At 44.2% G+C, this 12,120-nt stretch overlaps 1 protein-coding gene across 5 annotated transcripts in view; it reads right to left on the bottom strand.

Annotated features, from left to right (window-relative positions):
- Window positions 1–12,120, bottom strand: part of AP1S2 (adaptor related protein complex 1 subunit sigma 2) — a 109,044-nt gene that overhangs the window by 80,183 nt on the left and 16,741 nt on the right. For all 5 annotated transcript variants that reach the window (XR_004539865.1, XM_033948573.1, XM_033948572.1 and 2 more), the window contains exon 4: window positions 3,832–3,969. Coding sequence is in view for 4 of the 5 variants with exons in the window: in XM_033948573.1 (XP_033804464.1) it covers window positions 3,832–3,969 (138 nt within the window). In the remaining variant the exon portion in view is untranslated. The remainder of the gene's footprint in view (window positions 1–3,831; window positions 3,970–12,120) is intronic.

The raw sequence follows: 12,120 nt of genomic DNA, 5'->3' as shown, positions 1-12,120 counted from the left end.
GGAAGACGAAGAGACTCGGCAGGAGGATGAGGCAAATGCATGGTATCCAGGTATTCCTTGGAGTATCGGGAACCGGAGTCCAAGGTGATGTCCAGGTCATCCGCCATCTGCCGGAGGAAAGATGATAAGGACAATTGGTCCGCTAGCACAGGCCGGCGGGACGGACTGGACGAAGTCGAGGCCTCGGGATCCATAGAGACCTGTGATCGACAGGGCGAGAACGAGCCACAGGGATCCTCGAACTCCGGTCCCGGAGGAGAGACATCCGAAGAGGAATACCCCACACGAGGTAGCTTCTTCTGAGGCGAGACTATTGGAGTGTCGAGAGGAATGCCTTGAAGAATGCCTGGACCGATGCCCCTCCCGATGTCTGGAAGGGGATCGAGATCGGCGGTGCTTAGAATGGTCCCCAGAAGCCTCCAAGGATTATATGGGACTCGAAGCAGTAGATCGAAGAGGCGGGAGATTCGACACCTCTCGAGATGCATCCCAGGCCTGATAAGGAGTGCGGAAGAACTCTTCTTGTTTGCGATGCCCAGGACTTCGATTACTCGAAGGAGGATTCCAAATATCCTCGTCCGGAGGTGTAATAGGCTCTAAGGGGGGCATGTCACTAAAAGAGGCCCGCCTCGAGGGACCGGCCACCGAGCGCCGCTCCTCCTCGCCAAGTAGCGAGAGCGAACGGCAAGGAGGAGGAGGAACCGGTTGGTCACCCTGAATCGTGGCCAGCAACTTGGGTCCCACGGTGGTCATAAGCTCGATGAATTGAGCCTCCATAATTGAACGTAACGAAGCCGACAAGGAGGTAGCCGCACCTAAAGTGGAGCCTCCTGAATGGTCTTCGCGTTCCTTCGTGGTCGAATGCTTTGGCTTGGAAGCCTTCGGCACTTTGAGAACCACTGGTGGAATGGGAGGCGGAGGTACCTGATCCGAGGAGACGGAGGAAGGCACCGGAGCAGGAGGCGGGGTCGAAGCCGGAATGAAGGAAGCCGGCTTCAGGAGACCCGGTGTAGCAGGAGTGGTAGGAGGCTTCGCAGCTGCAGGCGAAGCGCTGGTCGAAGTCGAAGCCGAAGGTTCTTTAGCAGCTTCCATCTTGAACATCGACTCCCACAAAAAACAGCGACGCTTAAACGCACGTGCTGTGAGAGTGGAACAAGGCCGGCACGATTTCGGAAAATGTTCTGGACCAAGACACTGCAGGCAGCGTCAATGTGGGTCCGTCAACGAAATTGCGCACTGGCACTTGCTACACTTTTTAAAACCGGTAATTGGCCGGGACATAGGCCGAAAAAACCCCGCCGCAAGATCGAAGGAGCGGGGCCTGAGCCACGCGGCTGACCCGGTCAAATCACCGGAAGAAATTTTTTTTTTTTTTAAATAAGAAACCGAAGTAAAGAAAATACACGATAAAGAGTAAAATAACTCAAAACCGCGGCGATTAGAAGGCAAGAAACACGGGTTCAATTAGCGCAGAATTGAAGTAAACTTCTCAGCTCCGCGGAAAGAAAAGAACTGAGACACGCCCGGACCATCGGGCAGGAAGGCACTGGCGCATGCGCGGTACGGGCATCTCGAAACTTCTGAAGTTTCTGCAAGCAAGTATGCTTGTGAGACGTCCGTATCGGGGCTCTGTCGGATGACATCACCCACTAGTGAGAATACCTGCCTGCTTGTCCTGGGATAATTAATATTCAAACTTGAATTGTTCAAATTTCAACTACAGTGGAACCTTGGTTTACGAGCATAATTCATTTCAGAAGCATGCTCGTAAACCAAATTATTCATATATCAAAGCGAGTTTCCTCATAGGAAGTAAGGGAAACTTGCTTGATTGGTTTCACCTCCTCCCTCCCCCCCCTTGGCTACTGGCGCTGCTCCACCCCACCCCACCCCCAAAAGATCTCACCACCCCCGAGGTCACTGATGCGCTTCAACATCCATCCCCTGCGAACCAACATTGTCCCCCCCTCGCGAATGCCCGCCCACCCAAACTGAAGCCTTACCCCCATCTTGCACCGGCACACAGCACCAACCCACAGGTGCCGGTGCCCGAAGATCGTGCTGCTTGCCGGACTGGGCCTTGAGCTCAAGGCCTTCTGGCTCACGCCTCTCTCCGAGATTCTTGGTGCTGCGTGCTGGTGCAAGATGGGGGTAAGGCTTCAGTTTGGGCGGGTGGAAGTCTGCGAGGGGGAGCGATGCCGGTTAGCAGGCAGGGTGACTCGCAAATCAAGTCAACGCTCGGTTTGTGAGTCACGATTTGCGAAAATGTTTTGCTCGTCTTGCAAAACACTCACAAACTGCGTTACTAGCAAACCGAGGTTTGACTGTGTTTGTAATGCATGCCTTTCTCATCCCAACAGGAAAAGGGCATTCTGTGCAGTTTGAATGACCAGATTTTATCTGTAACTCTTCCATTTAAATTCTCTATTTATGAAGCTTAAGGGCTCCTTTTACTAAGGTGCATTGCCACGCACGCTAACTCCGCGCCAAAAACTAACACCAGCTCAATGCTGGCGTTAGCGTCTAGTGCATGTGGCAATGTAGCACGCGCTAAAACCACTAGCTTAGTAAAAGGAGCCCTAAGTCACTTGGAAGATACAAGTAGTACAATTAATGCACTATTTATATTTTGCTATATGCAGTTTAAGAATTTCATTACATATCATCATCCCTTATTCTGATGGAACTGCCACCTCCTAGCGCACATTGTCAGAAATTATGGAAGACTAATAGATTCCAAAAATCTGAAAAATGTTCTCTCTCTAAATTATATTGTAATCTGTTTTAGTTTTGTTTTTAAATGTGATGATCCTATAACTTCAGAAATAAATGCTTTTGTCTTCAAAAACATTTAACTTCCCATTAACTGCAATAAAATGTTTAATAATTTTCCCTTTGCATCTAACTATGGAGCTTCCACAATTTTATACAGGATGCTATGCTAGGCTACATATATCTTTAGTCTGACCCAATATGGATACGAATGGTCAGAATGTAAAGGGATCCTAAAACTTTAGTGAACTAGCTGTGAAAAAGGAAATTTGGAAAAAGCATAAGATTTGGAACTCTAATTAGGAACTACCTTTTAATTCCTATACTGCATATAGAAAACATAGTATTATCAAACTCGGGAGTTATTACTGAAAATAAATATGTTTGGATTGATTTGATGACAAAACACTTCTCTAATGCATATACTGAGGTCTAAGTTTTCAAAATGTTATGTTTTTACCTTGAAAAAAATAAAAACTCAGAAATGGTTTTCCCTATTATATTATGCATTTTCTATGGCATAAATAAGCTACAGTATTAGCCATTTAGCTACCTTAGTACATTAGCGGCAACACTAAACAGCCGTTAAAATAGTTAGTGTTAATTAACTATACCTGGAAAAAGCCTCAAAGAAGAGAGTCTAGCTTCTGGATTTCAGCAATGAAATAGTAAAGAAGCACACAAGCATCAGATATACGACAGAGAAAACACAAAACTGAAGATCAAGAAACAATTTTTCAATGAGGTGAACATTAAACACTGACAAACATCTACATTTGTTCAAAGAGCTCATCATTCTAATGTTAAAAAATTATAGATAACACATAGCATATTCAAACATTTTAAAACTGAATATGACAAACACAAAATTACAATGAGCTTTATACTAAGAGAAAAACAATGTAAGAAATCACACAGAGCTTTCAAGGTGAAATGGCATGCCATGCATACTAAAAGCAGTTTCTCAATCTACTGTACGCAAGGGTTAAAAGAACAGAGCTTTGTATATCCCAAGCACAACATGCTGGTGTTTAGGCTAGAGTGATTGTGTTGGCTTACCTCCTGTAACAGATCTGCCTGCTCAATGGCTTTCAGAACATTCTTCTTGGAGGTCTCTTGAACTTCCCCTCCCAGCAGAAACTCATCCAGAATAAAATATGCTTTCTCAAAATTAAAGATGATATCAAGCTCACATACCTGAAAAGCAAAGTAGATGTAAACAATTACTTAAGCTTGCTAATACTTACGGGGAATTCAGGAGACACCTAAAAACACATCTGTACCTGAAGTACTTAGGCAAGTTGATTTGTACAATCTTTCCCACAATAACTAATCTCTAGAGCAACATTACCATGAGAAAGGGAAATCCAAAAGGAGATTATGCACTTACCCTGGTAAGTTATTTTCCAGTAGGGTTTTCAGGATTTCCCCAATGAATATGCATGAGATCTTTGGGGAAATCCTGAAAATCCGATTGGATTCCAGCCCTTGAGGACTGGAGTTGCCCATGTCTGTTCTAGACAGTAAGGTTATTTCCTTTTAGCCATATGCTGCAGAAGGAATCCACTCCAGATTTTTCACTCAGCCTCTGTTATACTTCACAGGGCTCTCTAGCTCTACCTTCAGTTAGTACCCAAGCACCTACCTACCCACCCAATACATGTGAAGTAAAGTACACCTGTAGCAATAGGCTCACATTGTTCTGCTCAAACAGTATTTAAACAGTACCATGAACCTCCAACATAGGCTTCAAAAGAGTTCAGAAATTACTCCCCAATTAATAGAAACATACTGTATATACAAATTCTTCCCAGCCCCCAAGGGCTCTCAGGCATCCAAGAATCAGCTTGGAGAAGCATAAACATACTGAAAACTGTGATCAGGCATAGTAAAGACAGGCAGGAATCTATCTACTGGAAAAGAGCATACCAGGGTAAGTACATAAAGCACAGTTAACATACATAGTAGATGACGGCAGATAAAGACCCGAATGGTCCATCCAGTCTGCCCAACCTGATTCAATTTAATTTTTTTTTTTTTTTTTTCTTCTTAGCTATTTCTGGGCAAGAATCCAAAGCTTTACCCGGTACTATGCTTGGGTTCCACCTGCCGAAATCTCTGTTAAGACTTACTCCAGCCCATCTACACCCTCCCAGCCATTGAAGCCCTCCCCTGCCCATCCTCCACCAAACGGCCATACACAGACACAGACCGTGCAAGTCTGCCCAGTAACTGGCCTTAGTTCAATATTTAATATTATTTTCTGATTCTAAATCCTTCTGTGTTCATCCCACGCTTCTTTGAACTCAGTCACAGTTACTTACTGTAACAGTTGTTATCCAGGGACAGCAGACAGCTATTCTCACATATGGGTGACATCATCCACGGAGCCCGGATGCAGACAGCCTCGCAAGCAGACTTGCTTGGAGAAACGTAGAAGTTTCAAGTCTGCCGCACTGCGCATGCACGAGTGCCTTCCCTACCAGCACAGAGCGCGTCTCCTCAGTTCAGATAGCTAGCAGAGAAGCCAACCAGGGGAGGTGGGTGGGTTGTGAGAATAGCTGCCTGCTGTCCCTGGATAACAACTGTTACAGTAAGTAACTGTGCTTTATCCCAGGACAAGCAGGCAGCATATTCTCACATATGGATGACCTCCAAGCTAACCAGAATGGGATGGTGGAAGTGTTGGCAACTTAGGAGAATAAATTTTGTAATACTCTCTGGCCAAAACGGCCATCCCATCTGGAGAAAACATCCAGACAATAGTGAGAGATGAAAGTATGAACCAAGGACCAGGTGGCAGCTTTGAAAATTTTCTCAATAGGAGTGGATCTGAGGAAAGCTTCTGAAACCGCCATGGCTCTGACTTTGTGGGCTGTGACTCGACTCTGTAGATGCAGTCCAGCCTGGGCATAGCAGAAAGATATACAAGCAGCCATCCAGTTGGAGATGGTACGCTTAGAAATTGGATGTCCAACTTGTTTGGATCGAAGGAGATAAAAGGTTGAGGAGCAGTTCTGTGTGGTATGGTGCATTCCAAGTAGAAGGCCAAAGCACGTTTACAGTCCAGAGTATGAAGAGCTGATTCTCCAGGATGAGAATGAGGTCTTGGAAAAACACTGGAAGTAAAATAGATTGGTTGAGATGAAATTCTGAAACCACTTTAGGTAAGAATTTAGGATGAGTACAAAGACCACCTTGTCATGATGGAAAACTGTGAAAGGTGGATCAGCAACTAACGCTTTCAGCTCACTGACTCTTCGAGCAGATGTGAGGGCAATGAGAAACACCACTTTCCAAGTGACATACTTCAGATGAGCCGTAAACATTGGTTCAAATGGAAGCTCCCAAACCACTGGAGGCGATTGAAGAAGAGGTTTGACATTGAAAAGTCCTTTCATAAATTTGGAAACCACCGGATGAGCAGAGAGGGGTTTCCCTTCAATAGGCTGAATAAAAGCAGCAATTGCACTGAGATGGACTCGAATGGATGTAGACTTGAGGCCAGAAGTAGACAAGTGCACAAGATAATCCAAGACAGAAGCCAAGGAGGTATCTCGAGGCTCCATGTCATGAGAAATGCACCACGTAGAAAATCTAGTCCATTTTTGGTGGAAGCATTGTCTAGTGGCAGGCTTTCTAGAAGCCTCTAAAATGTCTCTTACAGGTTGAGAAAACTGAAGAGGAGTTATCTTGAGAGGTACCAAGCTGTCAGGTGCAGAGACTACAGATTGGGATGAAGTAGAGATCCTTGACTCTGTGTAAGCAGAGACGGAAAAACTGGTAGAGGGTATGGCTCCCTGCTGCTGAGTTGGAGTAGAAGGGAGTACCAAGGTTGTCTCGGCCATCAGAATCATGGTGGCATGATCGTTCTTCAACTTGACAAGAGTTTTGAGAATGAGAGGGAATGCATACAGGAAGAGATTCGTCCATTCCAGTAGAAAAGCATCTGCCTCGAGGTGATGAGGAAAATATATCCTGGAGCAGAACTGAGGCAGTTTGTGGTTGTGGGGAGATGCAAAGAGATCTATCTGAGGAGTTCCCCACTGAGAAAAAAATGTGAAGAAGAGGCGTGGAATTGAGTATCCATTCATGAGGTTGCAGAAGACAACTCAATTTGTCCGCCAAACAGTTTTTCACCCCTTGAATATAAAAGCTTTTAGGAAGATATTGTGGAGGATTGCCCAATCCCAAACCTTCAGAGCTTCTTGACAAAGGGAGAGAGATCCCTACTTGTTGACATAGTACATGGCGACTTGGTTGTCTGTTTGGATGAGGACTACCTGGTCGTAAAGAAGATGTTGAAAAGCTTTGAGAGCATTGAAGATCGCTCTGAGTTCCAACAAATTGATATGACACTGATGATCCGTGCTAGACCAGTGGCCTTGAGTACGGAAAGCGTCGAGGTGAGCTCCCAAGCGTAGGTTGAAGAATCTGTCATGAGGACCTGTAATGTGTAGAGATAGTGGATCGCAAGCCTGCATCCACTGAGATGCCAGAGTCCACTGAGGAATTCGAAGGTAAAGTCTGGCAAAATGAGTCACGTGTACTGTGGAGGCCATGTGACCTAGCAGTACCATTATGTGTCTTGCTGAGAGTGAAGAATGGGAAGACACTTTGTGACAGAGCTGAATAAGAGCATCCAGACGTTGTTGAGGAAGGAATGCTCTGAGTTGGATAGTGTCCAGAATAGCTCCGATGAATTGTAGATTCTGAGAGGGCTGAAGTTGGGATTTAGGAAAGTTGATTTCGAATCCCAAGCTTTGTAGGAACCACGTAGTCCGCTGGGTCGCTACAATAATCCCCTGATATGTTGAATCTTTGATGAGCCAGTCGTCTAGGTAGGGAAACACCTGAAGACCATGGTTCCTTAGAGCTGCTGCTACCACTACGAGGCACTTGGTGAACACTCTGGGAGATGATGCCAGGCCAATGGGTAGCACTCTGTACTGAAAATGCAGATTCCCCATCCGAAATCTGAGGTACTGACGGGAGGCCAGATGAATGGGGATGTGAGTGTAAGCCTCCTTGAGATCTAGAGAACATAACCAATCGTTCTGTTCTAGAAGGGGATAAAGGGATGCTAGGGACAGCATGCAAAATTTTTCTTTGATTAAAAATTTGTTGAGAGCCCCGAGATCCAGAATGGGCCGCAGATTGCCCATCTTCTTCGGAACTAGGAAGTAACGGGAGTAAAAACCCCTGTTCTGCTGTTCCAATGGAACTTCCTCGATGGCACGGAGATGAAGCAGGGCTTGAGCTTCCTGAAGAAGAAGGGTGGTCTGGGATGGATTGGAAGGATATTCTCTTGGAGGAAGCTCTGGTGGAATCTGAGAGATATGAAGAGAGTATCCTTCCCTGATTATTGACAACACCCAGAAGTCGGATGTAATGGTCTCCCATCGATGGTAAAAATGATGGAGATGACCTCCTATGGGGGGAAGGGAGGACAGAGGCAGAACAATGGAGGTTATGCTCTGTGTGAGACAGTCAAAAAGGCTGAGCAGCCTTAGGTGCAGCAGAAGGTTGAGGTTTCTGTTGCTTCTGCTGTTGTTGTTTCTTGGCAGGTGCTCAAGTATAAAGAGCCGCCCTTGGAGGATAACGCCTCTGGAAAGTTGGAAGAGGTCGAGAAGGCTTTGCAGGAGCTGGCTTAGGCTTTGGTCTGACAATGGAAGCAAAAGATTTTTCATGCTCAGACATGGTGGCGGCCTCTATGGATTCATCAAAGAGGTCATTGCCTTCACAAGGAATATTAGCTAGACGATCCTGAAGATTAGGGTCCATATCAATGGTGTGCAGTCAGGCCAGGCGGCGCATTGCTACTGAGAAAACAGTGACCCTAGAAGAAAGTTCAAAGGCATTGTAAGATGACTGGAGAAGATGTAGTGGGAGTTGCACCAAGGTAGCATCGAGCTTCAGAAACTCCATATGTCTATGTTCATCTAAGTTCTTCATAAAACTTGGAAGATGGTCAATCAAAAACTTCAAATAAGTCGTGAAGATTAAATTGTAATTTAGGACTCTAGAGGCCATCACGGAATTCGGGTAAAGGCGATGGCCAAACTTGTCCATGATCTTTCCCTCTCTTCCAGGAGGTACTGTGGCATAGACTCTGGAAGGATGGATCCTCTTTAATAAAGATTCCACAAGAAGGGATTAGTGAGATAACTGTGAATTCTCAAATCCCTTGCAATGTAGTGTTCTATACCTTGATTCCAATTTATCTAGAACAGAAAGTATAGCATAAGGAGTCTCTAGATTTCTTTTGAAAGTTTGAGACAAAAGCCTATTAAGAGGAAGCTTGAGAGACTCCACAGGAAGCTGAGGCAGATGCATTTCCTCTAAATACTCTACCAGAGAGTGAATCTGCATCTGCAATTTGCACACCCTAGCCTCTGGAGTTCCCAGGCTGGAGTTGAAATGCCACAACCCAAGCTGTGACCCAGGAACTCTCCTAAAACTAAAAACTAAATCTTAAGCTTATATACTGCATCCTCTCTATAAAGATAGAGCTCAACATGGTTTACAGGAAATTTAAAAAGAAGGAAAAACATACTAAGAATTAGTGATTGTATACAGAGCAGTGAGATTTACATTTTTGAGAATAGCCAAGTTTTCAGATGTTTTCAGAATAATTGGAAGGAACCCAAATTCTGTAGCTGGGCAGGAAAATTATTCCAAAGCTTAGTAATTTTGAAATAAAGAGATTTCCTGCAACAACTTCGCTAGAAACAATCAATTGTCTAGATAGGGATGTACCAGAATGCCTTCCTTGCGCAAAGTAGCTGCCATCACACCATAATCTTGGTGAAGGTAGCTAGACTAAAGGGAAGTACACAAAACTGATAATGCTCTCACAAAATCGCAAAATGTAAGAAGCGTTGATGAGAAGCCCAAATAGGAATATGCAGATAGGCCTGTCAGGTTAAGAAAAGTCAGAAATTTCTCAAGCTGAATGGCCAGAATTACCAATTTCAGAGTTTCTATGTGAAAAGACGGAACTCAGCGCCGTCGCTAAACTGGCACCTGAAATCAAATATGGCACCAAAGCCAAACTTGACCATGCCACTACAGAAACATTGCTAGCAGCCCCAGCCCCAGCGACAAGGGAATCCCAGCTTCCCAAGCGGTCCGCAAGCCCAAAACTGCCAGACTGCTGGGCAGCCAAGGAAACTCCGTTGTAGGTGGCTGGTGAGGCCTGGGCATCACCAGTGAATCCTGCCAATGAGCAGTGCGTGCTTGAAGGGGAGCCAGACATGCTGACAATAGAAGCCAGGTCCCCCTTGAGGCGGCCAGAACATTTCATGGTCCTGCCAGCTGCATCCACCTATCAGCACCCACATAAAATGTACTTGTGCTGCTTCTCAAAGCGCTCATACTGAATGCGTCAAAAACCCATGTATAACAACGCCATACAAAAACTGCAGCCTCAGGACCACTTTATGCTCCGTTTATTTCTTGTGTCCTTTTTTTCTTAAAACTTCTCACAGCTCATCAACTTATCAAATTAGAGCAGACAAGCCTGTCCATTATCTCCTTTGCTTTTTGATATTGTATTAGAACCCTTGTTATTAGCCATTCAACAAGCAAAGGGGATACAAGGTATTCCTCATACAGATTGGGAATATAAAGTCTCTGCATATGCAGACGATATACTGCTTTATTTGAGAAATCCAGAAATTACCATTCCATGCTTACTAGAGTTGATAGAGAAATTTGGAAAATTTTCAGGGTATAAGATAAATTGGAGCAAGTCAGAAATTCTTCCACTTAATGTGCATTGTACTAAAGGCTTATTTGATTCATTCTCATTTGTATGGAAGGAAGATGGATTAAAATATTTAGGTATTAGGATAAAAAATACACTGGAAGACACAATGAAAGAGAACAAAAAAATTTTATTAAAAAAAGTAACAGAAATGTGTGAGCAATGGAATCCTTTACATCTTTCTTGGTGGGGGAGAGTCCAAACTATTAAAATGATGATATTGCCTGTGGTTTGTTATCAAATGAGTATAATACCAGTTTTTTTTTCAAGGGTCCTTTTATAAAAAGTTAAATGGTATTCTTACAAAATTTGTTTGGCTGGGTAAAATGCCTAGAATTGCTTTAGTATCTTTATAAAAAACAATTGCGGTGGGTGGGGTAAATTTTCCAAACTTTTATAGGTATCATCAAGCCTATATTTTACGCCAAGGTATGTATTGGGTCCTCCCAGAGCTCATGGAAAATACCCCAGATTGGTTGTGTTTGGAATGGCGACTCATATTTCCTTTACATCTATCTCATGTTCTCAGTGTAAAAATGCCTAGAATATATAAAGAGAACAGAATATTGATGGATACATGGAAAACATTACGTTATGTCAGTAATTTAGCACCTAACCCAATACACAAATCAACAAATCAATCTATTTGGCTAAACTCCAAGATTCAAATTGGCGGATTTAAAATCGTATGGAAGCATTGGATTATTGCAGGTATATGGACTTTAGATGATGTTATTTCAAATTTATGTTTTTAAGATAATTGAAAGAAATTCAAGTGATGTGTATAAATTTAAATGTTATAATATTGTGCACTTGATGTAAGATGAAAAATGAATAAAGATTTTGAAAAAAACCCAAAACAAATTAGAGCATTTGGAAAATTGAAAGGGGACAGATTCAAACAAATGCTAGGAAGTTTTTCTTTACCCAGCGTGTGGTGGACACCTGGAATGCGCTTCCAGAGGGCGTAATAGGGCAGAGTACAGTACTGGGGTTCAAGAAAGGATTGGATAATTTCCTGCTGGAAAAAGGGATAGAGGGGTATAGAGAGTTACTGCACAGGTCCTGGACCTGTTGGGCCGCCGCGTGGGCGGACTGCTGGGCACGATGGACCTCAGGTCTGACCCAGTGGAGGCACTGCTTATGGTCTTATGTTCAGACCCCACATGGCACTCTAAACTGTAGTCAGTGCCGGTATTGGTGGCAAGGTGTACAGTTTAGGCTCCTCTAAACAAACAAAACCTGGAAAGGTGGGGGAAATGGAGGGAGGGACTCTACCCTTTCGAGTATGGCACCCCCGAGGTTGGTAGGACCCCCAAGCTCTGCCAGGAGAGCAAAATGGCCCAGAAAAATTCCATAACTAGAACCAACAGGTCCAAAACAAACCTCAGCATAGACTTCTCATTCTCCAGCAGGTGGAGTGGTAAGATTATGCAAAGATTGATTGTAAGAGGGACTGCACAGACCAAGTTAGTCTGCTGGTAGAGGAGTGTAAACCCATCCGTTTGTGCTGGTCTGGAGGGATGCTTAAGAAAACATCGGTGTTTTGCTAGTGATCAATGCTCCAATGAAGAGGATCA

Source organism: Geotrypetes seraphini, chromosome 6, assembly GCF_902459505.1.
Source record: "Geotrypetes seraphini chromosome 6, aGeoSer1.1, whole genome shotgun sequence".
Classification (NCBI taxonomy): Eukaryota; Metazoa; Chordata; class Amphibia; order Gymnophiona; family Dermophiidae; genus Geotrypetes; species Geotrypetes seraphini.
The sequence above is the reverse complement of the archived record's forward strand: the minus strand, read 5'-3'. Positions and strand labels throughout refer to the sequence as shown.